The following is a 25,226-nucleotide window of genomic DNA, read 5'->3' on the forward strand; positions in this document are numbered from 1 at the left end:
CAAGGGGTGTGTAGACTAACTAGACACTGTATTTGTGTTATAAACATCTCTCTTCTAACATCACTATGTCTTCACTGTTCTAGTGCTGCTATCTGTATCTCTTCCACGCTGTATACAAGGTCATATTGGGTTAATGTTTCTCTGTAAAACACAGGATCTGACCAGAAGGACATAGGGAGACTCAAACTATTCCATGTGTCATCCATGTGGAAATTGACTTTCATGGTATCTAATGCAGTCTGACCATAGTTAATAAAATGGAGGTCAGGTTTTCAAACACATTAACAGCTTTATTCAACCGCTAGACCTGCATTGTCATGTCATTGGTACTGTTGTATCACCCGCAAGGACTTGAAATGAGTTGGCTCTGATTGAAAATGCCACTCCTATTTCTTTCAGACTAGAATCCTTGTTACATGCAAATGTATCTATTGCTACTGCAAATCCAGCAATTTCCTAATTGAATCAAATAAATCTTTAAGTGCATTCAAGGTATTAACTTTACATTTCTATTCGTAAGAAACTATCGGTCTTGGCAATACATTTTTAGACTCTGAATACATAAACACTTTTTAGTTCACAAAACAATGGCACATTAAAAACTTGACTGGTACCTGGCTTGCACTTTCTCCAACATCCAGCAAACCTGCTCAATGTTGTCTGAAGGTACATTTAGAAACAATGAAATGAAGTCTAGGGGTACAGTCCTTTCCAATGTCTTGTCATTCATATCACACTTCCAGCACAAACTTCTCTTTCCTTTCACAAAAACATGCTGGGAGACAGTGGGTGCACTTATGAGATGCAAAGGAAACACATTAAGTAGAATTCTTCTGATGCCAGAAGTTTCCCATACTTTATTTGAAGCAAAGACAGACAGGACTGGAGTCTGATGTGAAGGTGTTAACGGGTTCCTTCTTCCTTACATGGTGGTGTTGATCATGGCACAGAGAAACAGGCTTAAGACAGACGGTGCAGTCCAGGTTCAGAAAGCAACTTGTGAGAGTCCTGGAACAAGCAGACAATAGTGTCATTGGTGATCTTATAATGAACAGCAATTTAAATTAAAAAACAATGTTCTGTATCCAAATGTAAAGACTTAAAAATAAACTTTGTGGCAGTACTCTAACCCATATGTACCTAGCTTGAGCTTGTCCTTGGTGGCCCAGCAGATACTGTAATGTTGGAGGAGCTGCTGCAGAAGTTCCTTCTCATCCAGAAATTCCAGACGCTCTATTCTGTATTAAAAAAAGATGGAGAAACTAAAGAGTTTAACAAAACAAACTTGAGCTAAACAATGTGAAACTGACAACGGAGAAATAACATGATGCCTAATGTATTGAACAGACTTTATACAACAGGTGGGTCTAATCCTGAATGCTGATTAGTTAAAAGCGCATTCCAGCTGGTGTCTATTCCACAAGTTACCACCGGCTTAATCTATGATGTTAAAATGCCTATTTACTCTGTTCCATCTGACTGCGCAATCGACTCATCAGCACAGCCAGGCAATTTATAAACTTGATCTCCACTATAAAAATCTAGACATTATCTCATTTCTTTTAGACTAACATTTAGTTTTCAACAGCGGAGATTTGTATAAACCTTGCTTTCTGTCTCTCCGAAATTTTCAAATTTCGATTTCCAACTGTCCCACAGTAATGAATGTGTAGGGGTCGGGACGAGAGAGGCAGGCAGTGTTTCTTAGCCAGTCTAAATCATTAATCAGCTGGCATCATTTTTATAATTAATATATACATACATACATACACACAAAGAATATACAATCGAAACAAAGTGCAGATAGTTTGCAGTCTTTCCTGCTTCAGTTTGAAGTTGTGTTAGCTGTGTCCTCTGAATAGTGTCCTAACAAGAGAGCACATTTTCTATGCCAGGTAAAATCGTCCCTCATTAGCTCATTGTTATGGATGTATCCAAATAAATGTCACTAGAAAACAGCTTAAACAAATGCAGCTACTGTTGTTAGTCACGTCAAACAGTGCAGACAGAATAAGTTAGCCAGATAGCAAGCAAGGGATAAGAAAGTTGCCAGCAGGTATAGCAATGGAACATTTAGAACGAACGACTGGGTCGTGTCTGTTGACACAGAACAAAAAGACTGAACGACTGGGTCGCGTCTCTGGCAACCAAACCAATAGAACGAACAACAAGTCAGATTGGGTTGCAACCCTATATTTGTTTCTGGACTATATAAATACAATTTAATTTTATTGTTAATATCTAACAATTTCACAACAATACACACATCTAAAGGAATGGAATTAAGAATATATAATTATTTGGATGAGTAATGTAGGAGCGGCATAGATTAAAATACAGTATATACACACACGATGAGTAATGCAAAATATGTAAACATTATAAAAGTGACTCTTGTGGAAGGATGAAATTGCATGAATCAATTTATCAAAATAACGTTTTTTTAATGAAAATATCATTATTTGAATGTGTTATATAAAAGGGATAATGCCCTCGAAGCCAGTGTTTGGAGGATATATTGGCACGGTTTGCAGGCCCTCGACTAACAACACCCGTGCCAATATATCCTCCAAACACTGGCTTCTCTAGCATTAACACTTAAGTGTCTTACCTTGCCACGTCATCCTGAGGTATAACACTGTACACAGTCATCATGTCCAGAGCATCTGCATTCTCCCAGCCCGTCTTTAGGAAGCGCTCTTTCTACAAATGCAAGCATGTTTCACTTCAGGACATGTCTTGCACAAAATCAACACTTGGGATTTGTTGTTTAATTGACATGATTGAGTACCTATATGTTTGGGGTGACATTTGATCAAATTTCAATACTGAATATTTACAAGCAAAGGATTTAAGTCATAATGACTGTGAAACTTTTTCAAAAGGAAGTGAAACTCTTGACCAAGTGACCTCATAAGTCTTCGGCCCTGGGACCTTAAGTTTGGTTCCACAGACAGAGATCTGGAGACTGACACAGCTGCTGTAAATACAGAATTGTGGTCTTCTAATCACAACAGTGTTGCTCTATGCAGGCCTGGAAGGCACCCACTCAGCATGTATATACAGTGCTTGGGTCACAAAGTGAACCTCATCTAACTGTGCTCCATAATCACTGCTGCCTTCAGATTTATTTAGCTAATTCTGTAACTTCACTTCTGATCTAATACAAAGGTGTTTTAAAGTGTTGTTGTAAAGTTGCTGTACCTGCGATTCCAGTGACTGACACACCTCCACTCCTGCCAGATTACACTGACGACGCTGCAGATTCTCAATCATCACCTGGCCAAAACGATCCAGCATGTTCACCTAGAAAGAGAGAGAGAAACAATTAGCCGTGCAGCAATATAAATGGAATCAGCAGAGGCAGTCTACCTCGCCATAGTTCAGAGTCTGATCTTGTTCCTTTACCTGCTCATAGTTGACGAACATGGCTGTGTGGAAGGTGACTGAGGCCCAGTTCACCAGCTTGGATGACTGATCTGGAGTCATGTAGACCAGCACACACTCTGACAGGAACAACGTAGGCAACCTAGAAGAAGGAGAACAAAACATCCCCAAGTTCGAAAAAAGCAAGAGGATTCCTAATCAGTTCTGCATGTAAAAAAAGGTATAAATTTCATGTCTGGGATGCATCCTACATGTAACAAAGGTGAAATAGACAACATTTATTTGCATCTGCTTAATTCCTCCTTTGAATGTCAGAATCTGTGACATAAAACACCACATCCACAAAGCCTTTGGCACGAGCGGCAGACATTTTTGAAGACACTTGAATCCACAAAAAAACGTATTCTAACGTCATTGAGGCTTGGCTGGTAGACCAGACCTCACAGGAAGACGTTAATACATGCACTAAAACAATAAGCTCGAAGAAAAACAGAACCCTTGGTTGACACTGGGCCAGTGACTATGTCTCATAGGCTGAGATCAAAGGAGATGGGGCTCTTTTACACACAGGTGGAAAGGATGGAAAATCAAAGAGCACCCAAGTGTATGATTGTTGTCATCAGGAACTGACTGCCAAACACTCAGCCACGTCTGGCCAAGACCATAAATATGAGTTAGGTACAGGGAAAGAACACAGTCAGCCCAAGACATCAATAGCATGCCAAACATCCTACTGTAGAGCTACAGCAAAACTAGTGATCCACTGATATGGTTGGATACTGCTACCTCAAATGGCTAGACTCTTGCAAAGCTGTCCAACAAAATGAAATAAAAATAGTGCACCGGTGAATGCTAGGCCAAACATATTCAATATAATGTTATTTTCACTGACTCTGGGTTGAGGTGGAACTTCTTCAGTTTGTCATCTAGGCCTGGGATGTCCCTGAGGTCAGCACCGATGATGCAGTACCTGTCTGAGTCTAGGCTGTGGCCATCTGAAACAGACACAGACAATACAAATGAAGACTAGGTGAATATCAAATGTTACCATAAGAGACAACTACATACAATTATTATGTTGATTTGTATCAGCCAATGTCTTTTACGTCATTACCTAGTAATAGTGAGTCTGTGGAGTGGGTCTCAATGAGAGGTTTTGACAGTGGTGGTTTTGTCCTGAAGAGAAGGTTCACAACATTATAACTACACACTAAATTCTGTTTCTTATTAACAGATTATCACACTACAAGTGTAGCTGGACAGACCATTTCCAAAAGTGTTTATAGACAGGCTCTGCTTCCCTCTACAGGTAAATTTCTGACATTACTGAGACCACAGTGACATCAAAACAAATTAAACCAAAAACTGATGTATATGAATTATTCTAAAGAGGATAAGTAGAACATCTTACTTTATGTTGTGTATTTTCCTGGCAGCAATCATTGGAAAGTCAACTTCAAAGTATTTTCTAGGCATGAGGTTTTCATCCTAAAAACATACAAACGACAAATGAAAGACAATGCAAGTAAAAACCCAGACCAAGCATGAATTGTACTCTAAGATTAATACATTTCTTTAATGGGATTATTAGACTATACCTTTAGCCTCCAGAAAGTGGTGTCCAGCCCTGCCCCCAGGTTCACTATCTGACAGTCACACTTTGTTTTCCTGAGGAAGGCATCCAGGAGATGGTTCATTCCCTGCACGCGGGCATAGTAACCTAACAGAGGACAACAAAGATTTAGTAATACATTTAAGCAAGCCTTCTTCACGCCAAAAAATTAAATAAATGTGTTTTTGTCTCTGGCCAACATTGACTTGCCTCTGTTAATTTCTGGAGCTTTTCGTTCCCCTACCGACCTCACAAAATACTGGACATAGGGGTCTGTCCAGTAGCCTTTACTGGTTGCATATCTGAAAATCAAACAAATGGTAAGTATTGCATGTCCAAATGCAGTATAAAAAAATACTACACTCCCATTTATGAAATAAGTCTTATTGAATATGGTTGTGTCATTTACTGTGTAAAATCAGAATAAATACTAATGGCAAGCTGATTATTTATTCCACCACTATGTGGTTCAATATATACACTTTTCATGTTGCTGGTAAGCAGGTGGCTACAACTGGGGGAGGCAATTGACGTGTTGCAAACGCACAGCAACAATGTTGCAATTCGGATCACCTAGCTGAGCAGCAGCTTGTACATGTTATGAATCTAGCTAGCTAGCTACCTTTTGCATGTCGTTGCATCATCACAAGTCGACCTCACTGCTTCGTCGGCCGTGTCTAAATCTGTGAAGGGTTGTCGGGCAGCCATCTAACAGTTTCACACCTCATACAAAAGTCCCTGTTGTTGATATTTGAAGAAAAAAAACGGTATTCTCTGCAACTCCAAATGCATCAGCTGTTCCAATGTGGCTAACACTGTATAACTTTGACCGTAGCTTTGCTGCCGGGCAAAACAACTTGACCAGCCGGTTGGTCAAACTCAATAGTAGATGGACGAATTGATATTAGAAGCAGTTAAATCATTTAACTACTGCCACATAACATATGCAAGAAATTCTGTTAAATTGGCATTATTTAGCTACCACTGCTCAGCTGAAGGAGCTTGCCAGTCTTCAACATCCGGTGCCTACAATGTATGTGTTCTTCTTCGATGAGGTTAAAGAGCGGTTGGCATCCTTTAAATGATGCAGTACCGCCACCTACTAGACTGGAGTACAACTCCCTTATACCTTGCTTGAAAATAAATAAATAAACAAATACCCTACCATCTAAGACTACAATCACAAAAATAATAAAAAATAACACCACCCTAATCCTCTATTTAAATATATTTAGTCCTACTTCAGGCCAACAACCTGAAAGGATGGGACACCACTTAACACACCCCAAAGCTTTCCCTCGCCCTCCATTTGGAAAATCTGACCATAATACTATACTCCTGATTCCTGCTTACAAGCAAAAATTAAAGCAGGAAGCACAAGTGACTCGGTCTATAAAAAAATGGTCAGATGAAGCAGATGCTAAACTACAGGACACTTTGGCTAGCACAGACTGGAATATGTTCCTGGATTCCTCCGATGGCATTGAGGAGTACACCACATCAGTAACTGGCTTCATCAATAAGTGCGTCGATGACGTCGTCCCCACAGTGACTGTACGTACATACCCCAACCAGAAGCCATGGATTACATGCAGCATTCGCACTGAGCTAAAGGGTAGAGCTGCCGCTTTCAAGGAGCGGGACTCTAACCCGTTAGCTTATAAGAAATCCCGCTATGCCCTCCGACGAACCATCAAACAGGCAAAGCATCAATACAGGACTAAGATCGAATAGTACTACACTGGCTCCGACGCTCGTCGGATGTGGCAGGGCTTGCAAACTATTAGACTACAAAGGGAAGCACAGCCAAGAGCTGCCCAGTGACACGAGCCTACCAGATGAGCCAAATAACTTTATGCTCACTTGTGCCCAAGAACACTAAGGTAACCTGCCTAAATGACTACAACCCGTAGCACTCACGTCTGTAGCCATGAAATGCTTTGAAAGGCTGGTCATGACTCACACCAACACCATTATCCCAGAAACCCTAGACCCACTCCAATTTGCAGACCGCCCCAACAGACCCACTGATGATGCAATTTATATTGCACTCCACACTGCCCTTTCACACCAAGATAAAAGGAGCACCTATGTCAGAATGCTATTCATTGACTACAGCTCAGCGTTCAACACCAATCTCATCGCTAAGTTAAGGACCCTGGGACTAAACACCTCCCTCTGCAACTGGATCCTGGACTTCCTGACGGGCCGCCCCCAGGTGGTAAGGGCAGGTAGCAACACATCCGCCACGCTGATCCTCAACACAGGGGCCCCTCAGGGGTGCGTGCTCAGTCCCCTCCTGTACTCTCTGTTCACTCATGACTGCACGGCCAGGTATGACTCCAACACTATCATTAAGTTTGCCGATGACACAACAGTGCTAGGCCTGATCACCGACAACGATGAGACAGCGTATAGGGAGGAGGTCAGAGACCTGACTGTGTGGTGCAAGGACAACAACCTCTCCCTCAACGTGATCAAGACAAAGGAGATGATTGTGGACTACAGGAAAAGGAGGACCGAGCACGCCCCCATTCTCATCGACCGGGCTGTAGTGGAGCAGGTTGAGAGCTTCAAGTTCCTTCGCGTCCACATCACCAACAAACTAACATGGTACAAGCACACCAAGACAGTCGTGAAGAGGGCATGACAAAACCTATTCCCCTCAGGAGACTAAAAAGATTTGGCATGGGTCCTCAGATCCTCAAAAGGTTTTACAGCTGCACCATCGATAGCATCCTGACGGGTGGCAACTGCTCGGCCTCCGACCACAAGACACCACAGAGGGTAGTGCGTACGGCCCAGTAAATCACTGGGGCCAAGCTTCCTGCTGTCCAGGACCTCTATACCAGGCGGTGTCAGAGGAAGGCCCTAAAAATTGTCAAAGACTCCAGCCACCCTAGTCATAGACTGTTCTCTCTGCTACCACATGGCAAGTGGTATTGGAGCGCCAAGTCTAGGTCCAAGAGGCTTCTAAACAGCTTCTACCCCCAAGCCACACGACTCCTGAACATCAAATAAAATGGCTACACAGATTGTTTGCACCCCCCCCCCCCTTCTACGCTGATGCTACTCTCTGATATTATTTATGCATAGTCACTTTAATAACTCTACCTACATGTACATACTACCTCAATTACCTCGACACCGGTGCCCCGCACATTGACTCTGATCCGGTACCCCCTGTATATAGCCCTGCAATTGTTATTTACTGCTGCTCTTTAATTATTTTTTATTTTGGGGGGTATTTTCTTAAAACTGCATTGTTGGTTAAGTAAGCATTTCACTGTAAGGTCTACACCTTGTTGTATTCGGCGCATGTGACAAATACAAATTTATTTGATTTAACTCTTCTGATGTCAAGTCTCGGACACCCAAATACCTCTCTGCAGCTGCCACCACAACCTCAATTGTCTGCGACTTACATTCCATCCCTGCAGTACAGTTGATAACCATTGCTATCAATGCTCAAAATCCAATCTTACTAAAACATGTATCACTTGTTGGCCTATCCCTCTGTACTGGTACAGATCTACTACTCACACCACTCCTCTCAGGATCCCTCCCCCTTGACCCATCTTCCTCTACTTTCTTCACTGCCTCAGTATATGACAACTTCTGCACTATTCTAACCCTGGAAACCTGCCTCTTCCGCATGGGACATTTCTGATCCCCAGCCCCATGGGCACCCCTACAATTAACACGTACCAATACTTTCCCCAATGCTACACATTCCTTTGTCTCATGCCCTTCTGTACACTTCTCACACCTAGGGACCTCCCTCCTACACACTGCTGCCACATGCCCATAAACTTGGCACCGCTAACAACGTAATGTATTCGGCACAAAATCTCGTACAGGATAACTTATATATCCTAATCATCACTTTGTTGGGCAAAGACTCAACATCAAATCTCAAAAGAACAGATAATGACTCTTCTGTTTCACCACTCACGCCACCATGTCTGTGTCGCACCAAACGACGAGCATCTTCCCCTTCTGTTGGTCAACTTCTACATTTACTGCTACCCCAGTAATCCCTCTTTTCAATGGCACCCTTTTCTTGAGAGCAAAACAATTCACATTTCTGGCCCCTATTCGTTTAATGCGGAGCGCCTTCTCCCTCTGACCAGCAGAAACACAAGACCACTTCTGGTTACCCTCACCGATTCCACAGCACCCACCCTGAAACCACAAATGGATCAGCCAAAAGGCAAGGGACCACTTTTTCCAAAAACTTCACTCCTACTGCCACAGACTCATCTTTATCCTGACCCTCGGTGCAAGCCTCGGGCTCTGAGAACTTCACTACACCTACCACCTCTAATACTTCAACCTCGTTCACTTCCATTTCTCCTCCTGTCTTCAGCTCTCTCTGCTTACACTTTCTACCATTCTTCTTTAACAAACCATCTCCCTTTTTTCCCGACATTTTTAACAGACTCAAGCTCACCCTCTTCCTCCCTCCCTCTCTCTCTTAGACCTCCTCTGCCTCTCTTTTTCCCTCCATTTCTCCTCTGTATTCCAAGTATACATCTCCTTATGATAATACTGCACTTCTCCTGACATACATATTGTTCTTGCCTTCTCAAGGGACGCCATTTAACCAGTTGTCACAATCTCCGTACAATCAGCACGAACCCCTCGGGATGTAGCGCTCAACAGTACATCCCACTTGTAAAGCAGCCGCCTCGTCTTGATGTTCTTCTTTATGAAAAGCTACCGCAAAGCATTTTCCATTTCAAACAAGCGCGCTCTTCCAACCACCATCCACCGTCCACTGTCTTGCTTCTTCGGAACTTGGGCTACGGGTATATGTGTCCCACAATGCAACGTATTCATTTTTTTAACGTTTTCATTGCCCTACTCTCTAGCCGCCACAACCAATAGATTAAATGCATTATAATGACATCAGATAACCTCTCAACAGATCTGGGATTGTTATTTTAGATGCATCAAATTTCATTGGGATTGTTACGATGTTACACTTATATTTTATCTCTATGGTATTAAGTATGGTCATATTATGATCATATTGACTTCAATTAAGCCATATAGTTTTGTGCATGCAATAACGACATTTAGTTTAATGCCAGGCTTGGTGGGCTCAGCCTCGAGGGCAAGTGTAAATCTGGTTGTCACCTAACTCATGATTTGCGTCAGCCAGGCTAGGCAAGTGCTGCTAATCCAAGTGGAATTGGATCAATAAAGAATGGCAGCCATACTAATAAATTATCCATACTCCCCGTGGCCATGGCAACTTTATCAGTAAAACCTGTCTCTCTCTTCTGTTTTTCTTATCTTCAAGATTATTTTAATAAATTGAATTGTTTTACATTTTTCATGAGGAATCAAATGACAACACATGTTCATTAGGGCTGAATATTTTCCCGGGATATTTTAGAAATGTTCCACCCCGAGAATAAATAGGGCCAAATTTTTCTCCCGGGTAACCCGGTATTTCCCGCCAAAACCGGAAGTGCCATTCAAAAGTATTATAAAGCATTTAAATATGTCTGGGTTTGATTAAAGCTTTGATCAGCATGAGAATTCAAACCTGATGCTACCTGAGCCTGATGAGCCATATATTAAATACATTTTACGAACCCTACATTAACAACATTTAATGTTAATGAGCCCAAGCCCAAAAAAGGCCAAATGATTGTGCCGTTATCCAATATATATTATATAGATTTATTTATATTATATATATATAGATTTATTTTATATTATTATATTATTTATATTATATAGATTATATAGATTTATTATATAGATTTAATATAGATTTCCGCGCTTATAAACCCAGGGTCATTACAGTATAGAGAGTGATCATTGCAGGTGAGCTTTCATAACTCATGCATATTGTGCAACTTGATTGTATAGCAGGGCTAAGTGTTAAGTATTCAATGATTTTCTTGTTTTTTGCCCCTAAACAGAAAATGTGTGTCAGTCTGTCTCTTGTGAAAACAGTGAACAATTTGTGAACATTTCTGAATTATAATATATACTGTGGCTACTTCACATTACGCACGGCAGAAAAACATGAAAGCCATAAATGTAACTAGCTATATGCTCTCTTGGGTAAATAAATTAATCAGTAGGCTAATCTTTTTGAGTGTGAACTGTATTACTGTACTGTATTGTATTATGCAGTATTTTATGGACTGGAATTACGCACATAGTTCAAACCAGGATAAAGCGGAAGAGAACATGCGATTCTGCTGCCTACAAAGTTACAAGTATAGGCTAGCGAATTTTATTTCATTTTTGAAATATAATATTTCTATAATTAGTAGGCTGATGCATATATATATTTCCCCTAGTGTTATTAGCCTACCTCTTCTGTCTCTCTCTATTGTTGCTTCAGCCCTTCCTCGCTTTAAACAGTTAAATGAAATACGTTTCCTTGTCCTTATCTTCATCATTCTAATGACACCCTTGAATAATATAGGACTAGAATTAGATGCAGAATGCTTTGACTTCTCTTCACAAAGATTGATTGAATGGTTATGGGTCTGAATAAATAGCTGCTATAACCTATCCCCCATCTCGCGTTCACTCTTCCTTCAAACTGGGTGAGATCTATTGGCTGCTGTATTTACAAAGACAGCCGTTGGAACCAAAAATCTAAAATGTGGACTCATCAGACCAAAGGACAGATTTCGACCGGTCTAATGTCAATTATTTGTGTTCCTTGGACCAAGCAAGTCTCTTCTTCTTATTGGTGTCCTTTAGTAGTGATTTCTTCGCAGCAATTCGACCATGAAGGCCTGTTTCACGCAGTCTTCTCTGAACAGTTGATGTTGAGATGTGTCTGTTACTTGAACTCTGTGAAGCATTTATTTGGGCTGCAATTTCTGAGGCTGGTAACTCTAATTAACTTCCTTTCCTGTGGCGGTCCTCATGAAAGCCAGTTCATCATAGTGCTTGATAGTTTTTGCGACTGCACTAAAAATCTTGACATTTTCCGCATTGACTGAACTTCATGTCATAAAGTAATGATGGACTGTCGTTTTTCTTTGCTTATTTGAGTTGTTCTTGCCATAACTTGGTCTGTCTTCTGTATACCGCCCTACCTTGTCACAACACAACGTTTGGCTCAAACGCATTAATTAAGAAGGAAGTAAATTCCACAAATGAACTGTTAACAAGGCACACCTGTTAATTGAAATGCATTCCAGGTGACTACCTCATGAAGCTGGTTGAGAGAATGCCAAGAGTGTGCAAAGCTGTCATCAAGGCAAAGGGTGGCTACTTTGAAGAATCTCAAATATAAAATATATTTTGATTTGTTTAACACTTTTTTGGTTACTACATGATTCCATGTGTGTTATTTCATAGTTTTGATGTCTTCACTATTATTTTACAATGTAGAAAATAGTAAAACAATAAAGAAAAACCCTTGAATGAGTAGATGTGTCCAAACATTTGACTGGTACTGTATGTCATTGAACAACAGTTTGATGTTTCAACTCAACTGACTGTTTTAATAGCTATGGGTAAATGTTACTGTATAATTCTGTAGGCATGTTCAATGTCTTCATGATCACAATTCTACTGAGGTTGTAAGGTCAGTGCAAATTATTGCAGTACTGTATTGTATCACGGGAGCGAGCAAGATTACTTTCGTAAAGTAGCCCAAGCTACACAGTCTGCACATTTAGCAGTGCTGGTGATGGTGTTAGACGGATGGATGCTTTTGCTACGTATACTTCCTGCCACCCATTCAACGCCCTCAGCTTGTGCTGGCAAAGAGGGGAGAGGTGTGCTACAAGCTGGTTGGGAAAAGCGGTCGACGTTGAGTAGCCAGCCAGATATTCAGCAATGTAAAGGCTGCAATCAGTCAGTGGAACTCTGGATAGCTTGCTAGCTTTTTGATCATATACATAGCTTTAACCATGTCGTCAGCTTGCGAGGGAATAGCTTTTTTCTGAAACAACTACTTGAAGGCTAGACTAAACTAGCTCAAAAGTGACTAGCTACAGTAAGTTAGCTATTTTAATTGGTTCATAGCTTAGCTAGCTGCAAGCTAATCTTCGACAAAAAGCTAGCTGGCTATTGTGAACTTCATGACCAACCTAAGGACTCTCGACTGATGAAGCACATCGCAGGAGTTACTTTTCCAGCTCTAAAACGCAGCAAGACTCCACTGGAGAAGGACGCAAAATGAAGAAACAGTTCAATCGGATGAAACAACTCGCCAACCAAACAGTTGGCAGGCAAGTAATGTTGGCTGTTGTTAAATTTAGCTAGCTAACGTTAGCTAGTTTTGTCTTTATTGCGGCGTTGGGGGTAGGGATGTTGCCCTGATTTTCTATGGCGTTCGTATGCCGTATTGTCAGTTCAGTTGGCTAGAAAATAAATGTTTTGTATCAGTAACTGGTCATGTCAAGGCTAGAGTTAACGTGAATGTTGTCCCATTTTAATTTGGAGCTTTGTTCATCGAGGAAAAAGTGGTGAGGTTTCCTAAACAGTTCACATCTGTTGCTTGCTATGAACGGTTTGTGCCATGGCTGGAAGTCTAAACATGTTGTTTCATGGTGAATTTAGCATCACATCTATACGCCAGCATGCATACCGCACATTTACATCGGTAACGGACAGATTTGCACATCTACTGCTGAGCTAAAGACATTTGACAGCTGTTATCCAAGGACTGTGACGACGTTGTACTTCACGTGGCCGAGCCACAAATGGCTTATGCTGGAAATGGTACAAGAAGTGCATGTCTGCAACAGTTTTTTTTTTTGTCTCCAGTTTTAACTGACATTAACCTGGCTGGTTATTCATCCAACAATTTCATGCGGATAAATGAACGTTACCTGACGCATGAAAACAATCACATCCCGTCTGGTGGAAAGGTGAAATGCCGGAACAATTTTATAAATGCAATTTGTTCGTTCGACATGGTGGGATATTTTTGTGTCGGTAAAATGTATCATGCGAGAAATGGCAGTGGAAACGCCTTCATGCCAAATATTGATATAATAACCATCATATCGAAGTAAACTTGGGACTCACGCTATGATATGTTGCGTGGTCCTCCCACTATGACTCGGGAAAACATGCAGGTTATTAGGCTACAGATGAACTAAATGATGAACTTCACAGGTGATGAGCTTGATGCGCCTTTCCAATGAATATCGAGGGTCTTATTCTGGTGACATGATGATCAATGCTTGGCTGCCGTTTGGCAAATACAAATAATATCGCTGTTATCCATAATAATCTCATACTGTAGGTAGGTAGTCTACCCGCACTGTATCTGCGAGCTGTTGGCTAGAGCTCATGTACCAAGACCAGAGTGGGCACATTTGCTACTGGATATAACGCAAGTTTTTGTGACAACCTCAGCAGAGTTGAAAATGCGATGGAAACCAATTTAACGCACAGGCTTTTATCCACAAAAATGTAGTTCGATGGAAACATCTCTGGTGGGAAAATGCTCATTTTTTTATGAAGATTTTAGAATATTCACATGAAAATCTGTCTGAAATTGGATGGAATCCTACATAGTGAAGCGATTCAAGCAATGTTTTGGGATGCCAGTCCATCAGTGAGTCACCAGTCCTCCAGCTCTGTTGGCTGGCCATGTCACTTCAATGCCATGTCAGCCTAATCTGCTGAGGCAGCCAGGATGAGGGATCAAGTTCATATTAACTGATGCTAACCAAGAGATAACATCCTTGTTTACCCTTGTGTGGCTCAAAAGAGCACAGGTGTGCTTGTGGTAGAAGGCCCCCAGAACAGTTTCACCTCTAGTACTTATGGGGGGGACGGACACTAAACGATCAAGTAATGGAGTCACGCCATGCTCTTCCATTCCACTTTCACTCAGACTAAAACTGAAACTGCCGATTCAAACAGTCTAGAGTTGCATTTGGCATGCAAAATTACACACAGTCAGCAAGACTTAATGCATTAAACAAGCTAGTGTCTAATGCCTGAGATAAGTATGGCACGATAGTGCCTCAATGTCTCTTCTCACTCTCAACCATAGTCTAGGGCCCCTGGCATAATCACCAGTAATGGAACTACCCTTGAGAGAGCAGCCCTTTTGAATAAGTGTAATCTTTGGGACTATCTTGGCAACGGATCACTAATTCCGTAGGCTTTTATCCATGGAGAGAGATATAGAACCTCCCTGTAACAGTATCCTTGAAAAGGAGAGGCCTGCCCTGCCTTGCAGACAGTAGCTAGTAGAATACACAGCCAGTGTTGTTATCTGGCCAGGGCCAGGTTTCCCAAAAGCATCGTAAGGCTAAGTTCATCGTTAGAAGCTTCGTAGGAGCATCGTTTAATATCTGACAGGTTTCCCAAAACCATCGTTATTAATGTTGCACTTGAAAACGCTCTTAATCTACCGCCTGCCTCGTACCACTCGTAGTCTACCGCCTGCCTCGAACCACTCGTAATCTACCGCCTGCCTCGGACCACTCGTAATCTAGCGCCTGCCTCAGACCACTCGTAATCTAGCGCCTGCCTCGGACCACTCGTAATCTAGCGCCTGCCTCGAACCACTCGTAATCTAGCGCCTGCCTCGGACCACTCGTAATCTAGCGCCTGCCTCGAACCACTCGTAATCTAGCGCCTGCCTCGAACCACTCGTAATCTAGCGCCTGCCTCGGACCACTCGTAGTCTACCGCCTGCCTCGGACCACTCGTAGTCTACCGCCTGCCTCGGACCACTCGTAGTCTACCGCCTGCCTCGGACCACTCGTAGTCTACCGCCTGCCTCGTACCACTTGTAGAACGGCAAAGTGTGTCGTCAGATGCTTTATTTTGCTCTCCAGCGTCACTTAATACACAAGATCTCCTCTAAACACAGAATCACATGAGTTATTCGTCTCTCTGACCGCTGATAACTTCAGAACAAAGTTGACCACAAATACAACGTTGCCAATGTCTTTGCAATGGTATAAACAAGCAATGTCTAAAAAAGATGCTTGAAATTAACTGAGATGAGTGCATTAAAATATAAACAGTAGGCTATAGGCCTATATTAATCATATTGAAATACATTTTAATGTTCAATTGAGTTTTATTTAGCAACTTTTAGACCACTATCTAATTTGTCTTGGTATTTCATGTGTAGCCTTTCATGTGCGCGATGATGTGCCAAATCTGTGATTTAGTGAATTTTTATTAGAATAAGCCGCCTCAATATTTGCAGCTATAGGTGGTAATATAATTCTAATGTTAAGTAAAGATTTGAATCACGAAAGCTCATCCAAGAGCAGCACTCCCTTTCTTTCAATCCTATCAGTACCGACATATTCTCTAACGACGCACTTAGCTACCTTTCTCTCTGCAATGGTGTTTTGGGAAACGCATGTTACATCTTCGGCCGTTGTAGGAAAGATGCATCCTTAAAACACCTAAATTCCATCTCTATCGGGAAACCGGGCCTGTTATCATTATGTGGGGCTGTAGTGTGAGGGGTGCTGCGTGGGAGTATGAATATAACTTTTAGCTATGTGCTAGGGGTGAGCCCAGCACGGGATGGTACGGAAGGTCTCCTTGGCTTCTCTGAGTGAACACATGACCAGAGATGACACACACTGCACAACAAGCAACGGTTGTGGCTCTAATAGTTTTAACTAGCTTCATGTTCCTACTGCCATGATCTCTGATCTGACAGAACATAATGATAGGTGAAAGAACAAGTTGGAAACCTATCCAGTCCTTTCAGTGCTGATGGAGAAAAGGTGACTAGGGAAGGAAGCAATTGAAGAGTTTTGAGACACAGCCAAGATAACATCTCAGACTGGGGAATCTTGCTCTGCTCTGGTCTAAGGATCAAAAGTCACCTAGAATGCCACATGTGGATTGTGGAATGGAACATAGCTTTGAATTGGAATGTCCATCCGTTCTACAAACTCTAATTCTATGGGGAGAAACAATGTTCATAGCTCGAATTCTAGAAAATATCTGCAAGGCTAAGCTACTCTGTACTTCTTTCCAATTGGCACCTTTTGAATGGCAGTGTAGTTAGCATAGAGAGGCATCCAAGTTGCCGTACCCAGATAGTCCTGGCGTGTTTGAGTGTAACCGTATCCTGAGTGCTCAGAGTATCCCCTTAACGTACCTTCAGCACTGTGCCACTGGCTCAGGGTGAACAGACAGGACTGCTGGAATACTAATCATTTCCTCACTGTATTTGACTAACATTAAATCAGGAGTGTGTGGGATCCAGAAAGCAGACCTGTGGGAGAGTGTAAGTACAAGTATACATGTGAGGGTATGTGCGAGCTTCAAGCGTGCATGTGACCATGAATGTGTGTGTGCTTGTTGTGTGTGATAGAGAAGGGCCTTTAGCCTGTCCCTGGGTTCCTGTGATTGTGCCGGAGCAGAACACTGTGTTCAGCAGTCAGCCGCTCAGAGGAAATCTCTCCTTATTCTTCTCCAAACAGGAAATGGCCTGCCAGAGAAGTGCTGTTTCTAAGAAGAGAAAATGGGTGAAAAAACACTGGCGTTCCGAACGCTAGAGAAGTACCTGTGTAGAAGAGGATGTGAATGTGAATCCTTGCCTACTCTTGTTTCTTGATTTTAACTCCCGTGTTCTGATGGACTTCAGACAGAACCTGGCGAGGTAACTCTGCTGATACTAGTGTGATTAGCTCTGGTGATAAGACCGAGCCTGTTCCAGCAGAGTGGTAGAAGGATTGAGGAAAGAATCTAGCCACAGTTTGTCACAGGCAGACAGGTTGCACATCTCAGCGCAGTAAGTTGTTTAAAACCACAAGACATTCTTCAGTTCCCTAATTTCTCAAAGGGTTGGGTGTCTAGGTGTTAGGTCCATGCGACACTGAAATTGACTGGTCAGAAGAAGTGGGCTCAGTGGCACAACATCTCCTTGTACAACTGGACATAGTAGGGGTGCTGAAGATACTGCAGCACCCCCTGCAAAATCAGAATAATACAAATAAATAAATAATAAAATCTTCACAAAAGTAGTGCTCTGGGCCTGTTCTAGTCCTGTATTAGCGGACCCCCCCCTCGTTGCTGAAAAAAAATCGCACCACCCTACAACATTTTCCCATGGCTATGAAACCAGACAGCAACAGTATGCTACGTCACAATTGTAAGTATTCAGTTGTGCGCGAGTCCTATCATTTCATCTGTGTCCAACATCCATTATGTTGTGTGCCCTGAGCTGCCAACTGTTGCTAACATGACAAACTCAACCTCCTCTCCAAACTGATTGAGTGGTGAAAAGGCCAGCAACAGCCCCTCTATTGTAGAAACCGGACAGAGTATTAATTTAACCTCTCCAGCACGTTGCCATGGGGATCATTCTTAGGCTGGTGGCGGGGTGCAGCCTAACTTATGTTGTTCAGTGATCCAAGTATCTGTTGTTGCTATAGCTAGCTAGGTCACAAAGCTACCTCGTGGTGAGTGTAACAGTTCTACAGAGCCTGGTGTAGTCACTCAGCTCCATTCACTTTGATAGCCCAGGTCAGCTGAGAGAGGCTAAACAATTGTTTTGTTGTTGCTCCTGGGCTGGGACATTATACTAGGTCTATTTTTGTTTTTAGTGACGCAGTTTAGTTTGTCTGGATGAGCGAGTGTTGATTTTATGTTGTTGGATATAGGCTACTGCTACTCATATTTGTTTATACACCAAATAACCATGCACATATAATTGATTGGTGCTCCGAGTCAATAATTCCATGCAGACGCATTCCATGCACTCTGAACTGTTATATAACACAGAGGCAATAAAGGGGAGACAGCTAGAGGGATTCTGACCTGTGGTTTAGTAATATGTTTTAAAGTGTGTTTCTCTCTGGAGTGCTGTAGATGTGGTGAGTGACGTGAGTCTCATATGTCCCCTCTGGCCCTGGCTGCCTGCTGTTGCTAGAACCATGCATGTCCCAAATGGCCCCCTATTAGTGCACTACTTTTGCCGTTTGGAACGCAGCCCATGTCTTCTGGTTTCTGAGGTTGAATGTCCACACACTTCATGTGACCTCACCAAGCTGCTTGGCTTCAGGCACTTCTCCAGAAAACTTCTCGACTTGAATCCTCGCTGGATTTGGTTTTGCGGCTTGGCTCGCAGCCCCTTTCTCTCGTTCTCCTTCTCTTTCTGCCTCCATCTTTCTCTCTTAGCCTCCATCTCTTTCTCTGCTTTTTTTCTCTCTCCCCCAGCCTCTCTCTGGGTTATAATTGGAAGCAGCTGTCCACCACTGTCACAAGGTTACTATAGTGCACAGAGCCCAGTTTTTGGAGGAGAGGAGGGACTCTGCTGAGTTTAGGGCTCCAGTTACTGACTGTCTGCTTTTTAACATCTGACCTGAGAACTTTTTTTGCTGTACATCAGCCTAAACCTAAGCAGTGTGACCTTAACAGTGAAACTGTACCAGGACCAGTTGGCAAGGGCAAATGTTACAAGCTACAAAATGGGTTAAGTTACTTGTAGGAGTAGAAAGGCATGGGGTAGGGGGAGAGAGGGAATGGACTATGGAGTCTTGTGTGAAAGCACCATTTTCAACATATTGGTCACATGCAATATTACACCGTCTTTTTGCTGATGTATGAAATGACAGAATCCTACTCATTACTTCACATGCTTAATCTAGCCTAAGTTATGTCAATTTTGTTTTGAGAAAATTTCACTTCACCATTGGCTTTGAACGGGGCACCTGGCTCCCGCCCGGGAAGCAGCTCGATTCCTAAATGAATGCAGCCTGGAATCGAACCAGGGTCTGTAGTAGAGGTCGACCGATTAATCAGCATGGCTGATTAAATTAGGGCCGATTTCAAGTTTTCATAACAATGGGTAATTGGCATTTTTGGATGCCGATTACATTGCATTCCACGAGGAACTGCGTGGCAGGCTGGCCACCTGTTATGCGAGTGCAGCAAGGAGCCAAGGTAAGTTGCTAGCTAGCAATAAACTTATCTTACAAAAAACAATCTTCATGTAATCACTAGTTAACTACACATGGATGATATTACTAGGTTAACTAGCTAACATCAATGCCTTTCTTAAAATCAATACACAGAAGTATATTTTTTTTAAACCTGCATATTTAGTTAAAAGAAATTCATGGTAGCAGGCAATATTAACTAGGAAAATTGTAACTTCTCTTGCGTTCATTGCACGCAGAGTCAGGGTATATGTAACAGTTTAGGCCGCCTGGCTTGTTGCAAACTAATTTGCCATACATTTTTTTTTACATAATTATGACATAACATTGAAGGTTGTGCAATGTAACAGCAATATTTAGATTTAGGGTTGCCACCCGTTTGATAAAATACAGAACGGTTCCGTATTTCACTGAAAGAATAAACTTTTTTCTTTTTCGAAATGATAGTTTCCGTATTTTACCATATTAATGACCAAAGGATCCTATTTCTGTCTTTATTATAATAAAGTCTATTATTTGATAGAGCAGTTTGACTGAGCGGTGTTAGGCAGCAGCAGGCTCATAAGCATTCATTCAAACTTTACTGCGTTTGTCAGCAGCTCTTAGCAATGCTTGCTTCACAGAGCTGTTTATGACTTCAAGCCTCTCAACTCCTGAGATTAGGCTGGCAATACTAAAGTGCCTATTAGAACATCCAATTGTCAAAGGTATATGAAATGCAAATGGTATGGAGAGAAATAGTTGACGCGTCATAATTCCTATTACTACAACCAAAAACTTCTGGATCGGATGTTTACATACACTTAGGTTGGAGTCATTAACTCGATTTTCAACCACTCCACAAATTTCTTGTTAACAAACTATAGTTTTGGCAAGTCGATTAGGACATCTACTTTCTGAATGACACAAGTAATGTTTCCAACAGTTGTTTACAGACAGATCATTTCACTGATAATTCACTGTGTCACATTTCCCGTGGGTCAGAAGTTTACATCCACTGAGTTGACCGTGCCTTTTAACCTCTACGGGCCACGGGGGCAGTATTGAGAATTTTGAAAGAAATATGTGCCCATTTTTAACTGCCTCCTACACCAACTCAGAAGCTAGGATATGCATATTATTAACACATTCGGATAGAAAACACTCTGAATTTTCTAAAACAGTTTGAATGGTGTCTGTAAGTATAACAAAACTCATATTGCAGGCAAAAACCTGTGAAAAATAGATTTAAAAAAATGAGAATTTTGTGACTGTACTATTTAGTGTCATTGTTTTAAAGATACCACAGTGAGAAAGGATTCAGTTCGCAACTCCTACTGCTTCCACTAGATGTCAACGATCTTTAGAAAGTTGTTGGAAGCATCTGTCATGAATACAGACCGAATTAGAAAGCTTACAAGTTGACACGTCATCACTTCATTTTTTGCGCCTGCACATGAATCTGAGAAGAGTGCCTTTGTCATTATCGTTTATTCTAGACACTTGATAGGTTGTGTGAAAATATTACTGATGTTTACTGATGTTTCACGTTAAAAATGGAACAAAAGATTAGTGCTAAACAACGTTTGACATGTTTAAACAAACGTAAATAGATTATTTACTAGCTTTTCTTTAGCTTTTCGACGTGACTTTACACTGCCCACCTCATTTTGTGGGAGCCTACTGAACGCTAACTATTTGGACATAAATTATGAACTTTGTCAAAAGAAACCACATTTGTTCTGGACCTGGGATCTCTGGCAGCGCCTTCTGATGGAGATAATCAAAGGTAAGGGGATATTTAGAATGTTATTATCGATATTAGATGATGCTAATGCTAACGGTATAGCTTAGCTTAGCTTAGCATATAGCTTATTGTTGTTAGCATAGTACCCAGTTTATGCAAAATGTGATTTCCCAGTAAAGTTATTTTGAGATCTGGCCATTCGGTAGCAATTACGAGATGATAATATATTATTCTTTGAATGACAATATTATAATTTACCAATGTTTTCGAATAGTAATTCCGTGATTTGTAATGCTGGATTCACTGGGTGCATTCGAGCCGAAAAAAATTCTGAATTTCACCGCGACTGTAAATGCTGTTTTTGGATATAAATATGAACTTGATGGAACTAAAAATGCATGTATTGTATAACATAATGTCCTATGAGTGTCATCTGATGCAGATTGTCAAAGGTAAGTGCATAATTCTAGCTAGTTTTCTGTCTGTTGATGCCCTTCTTTGAATTGGCTAAACATTACACGCAGCTATTGTCAATGTACTCTCCTCACATAACCTAACTTTATGCATTCTCCGTAATGCCTCTGAAAATCGGACAGCGTGGTTAGATTTAGGAGATATATCTTTCAAATGGAGGAAAATAGTTGATTATTTGATTTTTTGAAATGATTACTCTTGCAGTTTTGAATTCCCCGCCATGGTCACATGACAATGAATCCCAATACCGGGATAAGATCGGGATAAGATCCTCAACAGGTTTTAAATAGCTTGGAAAATTCCAGAAAATGATGTCATGGCTTTAGAAGCTTCTGATAGGCTAATTGACATAATTTGGGTCAATTGGAGGTGTACCTGTGGATGTATTTCAAGGCCTACCTTCAAACTCAGTGCCTCTTTGCTTGACATCATGGGGAAAATCAAAAGAAATCAGCCAAGACCTCAGAAAAACAATTGTAGACCTCCACAAGTCTGGTTCATCCTTGGAAGAAATTTCCAAATTCCTGAAGGTACCATGTTCATCTGTACAAACAATAGTACGCAAGTATAAATACCATGGGACCACGCAGCCGTCATACCGCTCAGGAAGGAGACGCGTTCTGTCTCCTAGAGATGAATGTACTTTGGTACGAAAAGTGCAAATCAATCACAGAACAACAGCAAAGGACCTTGTGAAGATGCTGGAGGAAACAGGTACAAAAGTATCTATATCTTCATTAAAACGAGTCCTATATCGACATAACCTGAAAGGCCACTCAGCAAGGAAGAAGCCACTGCTCCAAAACCTCAAACATAAAAATGCCAGACTACGGTTTGCAATTGTACTTTTTGGAGAAAAGTCCTCTGGTCTGATGAAACAAAAATAGATATTTTTGGCCATAATGACCATTGTTATGTTTATAGGGAAGGGGGGGGGGGTTTACAAGCCGAAGGACACCATCCCAACCGTGAAGCACAGGGGTGGAAGCATCATGTTGTGGGGGGTGCTTTGCTGCAGGAGGGACTGGTGCACTTCACGAAATAGATGGCATCATGAGGAGGAAGGAAAATTATGTGGATATATTGAAGCAACATCTCAAGACATCAGTCAGGAAGTTAAACCTTGGTTGCAAATTGGTCTTCCAAATGGACAATGACCCCAAGCATACTTACAAAGTTGTGGCAAAATGGCTTAAGTACAACAAAGTCAAGGTATTGGAGTGGCCATCACAAAGCCCTGACCTCAATCCTATAGAAAATCTGTGGGCAGAACTGAAAAAGCGTGTGTGAGCAAGGAGGCCTACAAACCTGACTCAGTTACACCAGCTCTGTCAGGAGGAATGGGCCAAAATTCGCCCAACTTATTGTGGGAAGCTTGTGGAAGGCTACCCGAAATGTTTGACCCAAGTTAATCAATTTAAAGGCAATGCTACCAAATACTAATTGAGTGTATGTAAAATTCTGACCCAATGGGAATGTGATGAAAGAAATAAAGCTGAAATAAATCCCTATCTACTATTCATTCTGACATTTCACATTCTTAAAATAGTGGTAATCCTAACTGACCTGAAACAGGGATTTTTTTTTTATTAGGATTAAATGTCGGAAATTGTGAAACTGAGTTGAAATGTATTTGGCTAAGGTGTATGTAAACTTCCGACTTCAACTGTATTTTGATTTAACACACTTTGGGTTACAACATGATTCCATCTGTTATTCCATAGTTTTGATGTCTTCACTATTATTCTACAATGTAAAAATTACGAAAAACCCTTGAATGAGTAGATTTGTCTAACTTTTGACTGGTACTGTATATAATATCTGTTCATTTTCTGTGGAATAAAGACCTATAGAAATATTTCTGTGAAAGGCTAATATCAGCCGACAGTATTGGTCAACCTATTTATCGGTCGGGCTCTAACCCCCACCATGTAAACCGATAGTGCTCAGGCTTTCATGTGGTTTTCTATACTGGGTGCCAGTCTGTGCTTCAACCAACTCCCTGTTGTCTCACCAAGCAACAATGTACTGTAGTTGTGTTGTATAATACATTTCAACAGTGTGGTTGGTAACCAGGCTGGTGCAGTGGTTCACATGAAGAGATGCCTGCCCATAATACTTGACCCTGTTCTTCTGCACTGTGTGGAATCTAGTCTGTCTGGAAAGGCCTCATTGCATTGACAGTGTTTGCACATACAATCAGTAGCTGTCAAACCAAATCTATCTCCTGTTGTGTTTTCTCGTCCACAGAGCAGAGAAAACAGAAGTTCTCAGCGATGACCTTCTACAGGTAAATAAATCATTACCTAGGCTACATTTTATGCATTTACTCCACCAACTCTCCCATTACGTGCTGTACAGTAAGTCAATGGAACTGCGGACTCAGCATATGTGAATACAAGAGGCTCTTAGCTGAGTTAGATGTCATTCTTCCTCATGTTGGTAACAATCTGCCAGGAAATCTGACAATCTTTGGTACTAGTAGTGCCAAAATAATGACAGTGTGTATATTCTATTCATTTCAGTTCAATTTAGTTTGATGCTCTAGGTCTCCTCCGGTGCTGTTCATAGTCTGGTTCCCAGAGAAATTCCCATTGAGTCTAGAGACAGCAGGTGGAGTCCCTCAGAATTCCTGTTGCTCAGTGAAGACATTCCATACACTCAACACTTTATTTCTGTCATTCCGGAATGTTATTGTTCTTTTGGTTTTCTCCACCCCATTTAAAGTCAGAGAGTGCGTGCGTGTACGGAAACAATGCTATTGAAAAGAGACAGCCTCCTGCTGTTGCTTCAAGCCTTTTTCTCTTTGTCATGTTAGATAAATAACATGCGTTTGACTGGAGAGAAGTATACTGGAACAAAACAGTCATGGGACCCAAACACACAGCATTTGAGTGACAACTAGCATGACGGTGTTCTATTTAGAAGCAGTATGAGGCGTTGTCATGGAAGGAGTAAGTGTCTGTCCAACAGCAGTTATGAATAGCTGCTACTGAGGTGGGGACACTTTATCGTATCTGACAGTTGACTCCGTTTTCCCTCCAAGGCGTTTTGTGTGCGACCTTCCTTTAACAACCTTCCATGGCCCACTGTGACTCAGACTCCTCTGTATTCTACATGTCACATCTCTCACGCTACCATGTCAGTCTGA

General features: G+C 41.6%; 2 protein-coding genes across 6 annotated transcripts in view; one reads left to right on the forward strand and one right to left on the reverse strand.

The window, feature by feature from the left end:
- Positions 1–269: 269 nt before the first annotated feature.
- Positions 270–6,039, reverse strand: lcmt1 (leucine carboxyl methyltransferase 1). The gene is made up of 11 exons (XM_029764911.1): positions 5,622–6,039; positions 5,210–5,301; positions 4,986–5,107; positions 4,799–4,875; positions 4,502–4,563; positions 4,280–4,382; positions 3,409–3,529; positions 3,205–3,306; positions 2,612–2,703; positions 1,141–1,238; positions 270–1,008 (listed from the first exon to the last, which is right to left on the reverse strand). Exons 1-11 carry the CDS (start codon positions 5,705–5,707, stop codon positions 986–988), a joined length of 978 nt encoding a protein of 325 aa, XP_029620771.1. The 5' UTR covers positions 5,708–6,039; the 3' UTR covers positions 270–985.
- A 6,591-nt stretch (positions 6,040–12,630) lies between these two features.
- arhgap17a (Rho GTPase activating protein 17a) overlaps positions 12,631–25,226 on the forward strand; it is a 51,084-nt gene continuing 38,488 nt past the window's right edge. For 3 of the 5 annotated variants that reach the window (XM_029764912.1, XM_029764914.1, XM_029764915.1), the window contains exons 1-2: positions 12,631–13,221; positions 24,326–24,365. In XM_029764912.1, the coding sequence (XP_029620772.1) occupies positions 13,169–13,221; positions 24,326–24,365 (93 nt within the window). In that variant the 5' untranslated portion in view covers positions 12,631–13,168. The remainder of the gene's footprint in view (positions 13,222–24,325; positions 24,366–25,226) is intronic. The other 2 variants (XM_029764913.1, XM_029764917.1) reach the window with 1 other exon arrangement.

The sequence above is a fragment of the Salmo trutta genome, chromosome 10 (genome assembly GCF_901001165.1).
Source record: "Salmo trutta chromosome 10, fSalTru1.1, whole genome shotgun sequence".
NCBI lineage: Eukaryota > Metazoa > Chordata > Actinopteri > Salmoniformes > Salmonidae > Salmo > Salmo trutta.

What these genes read in the sequence shown, in the direction of transcription:
- lcmt1 (XM_029764911.1), bottom strand. Translation starts at nt 5,707, where the DNA reads ATGGCTGCCCGACAACCCTTCACAGATTTAGACACGGCCGACGAAGCA. An exon ending in AGCTCCAGAAATTAACAGAG is followed by an intron (nt 5,108 to 5,209) that starts GCAAGTCAATGT and finishes GTCCTCTGTTAG; the next exon opens with GTTACTATGCCCGCGTGCAG. An exon ending in CAAGGACAAGCTCAAGCTAG is followed by an intron (nt 1,009 to 1,140) that starts GTACATATGGGT and finishes TGCTTGTTCCAG; the next exon opens with GACTCTCACAAGTTGCTTTC.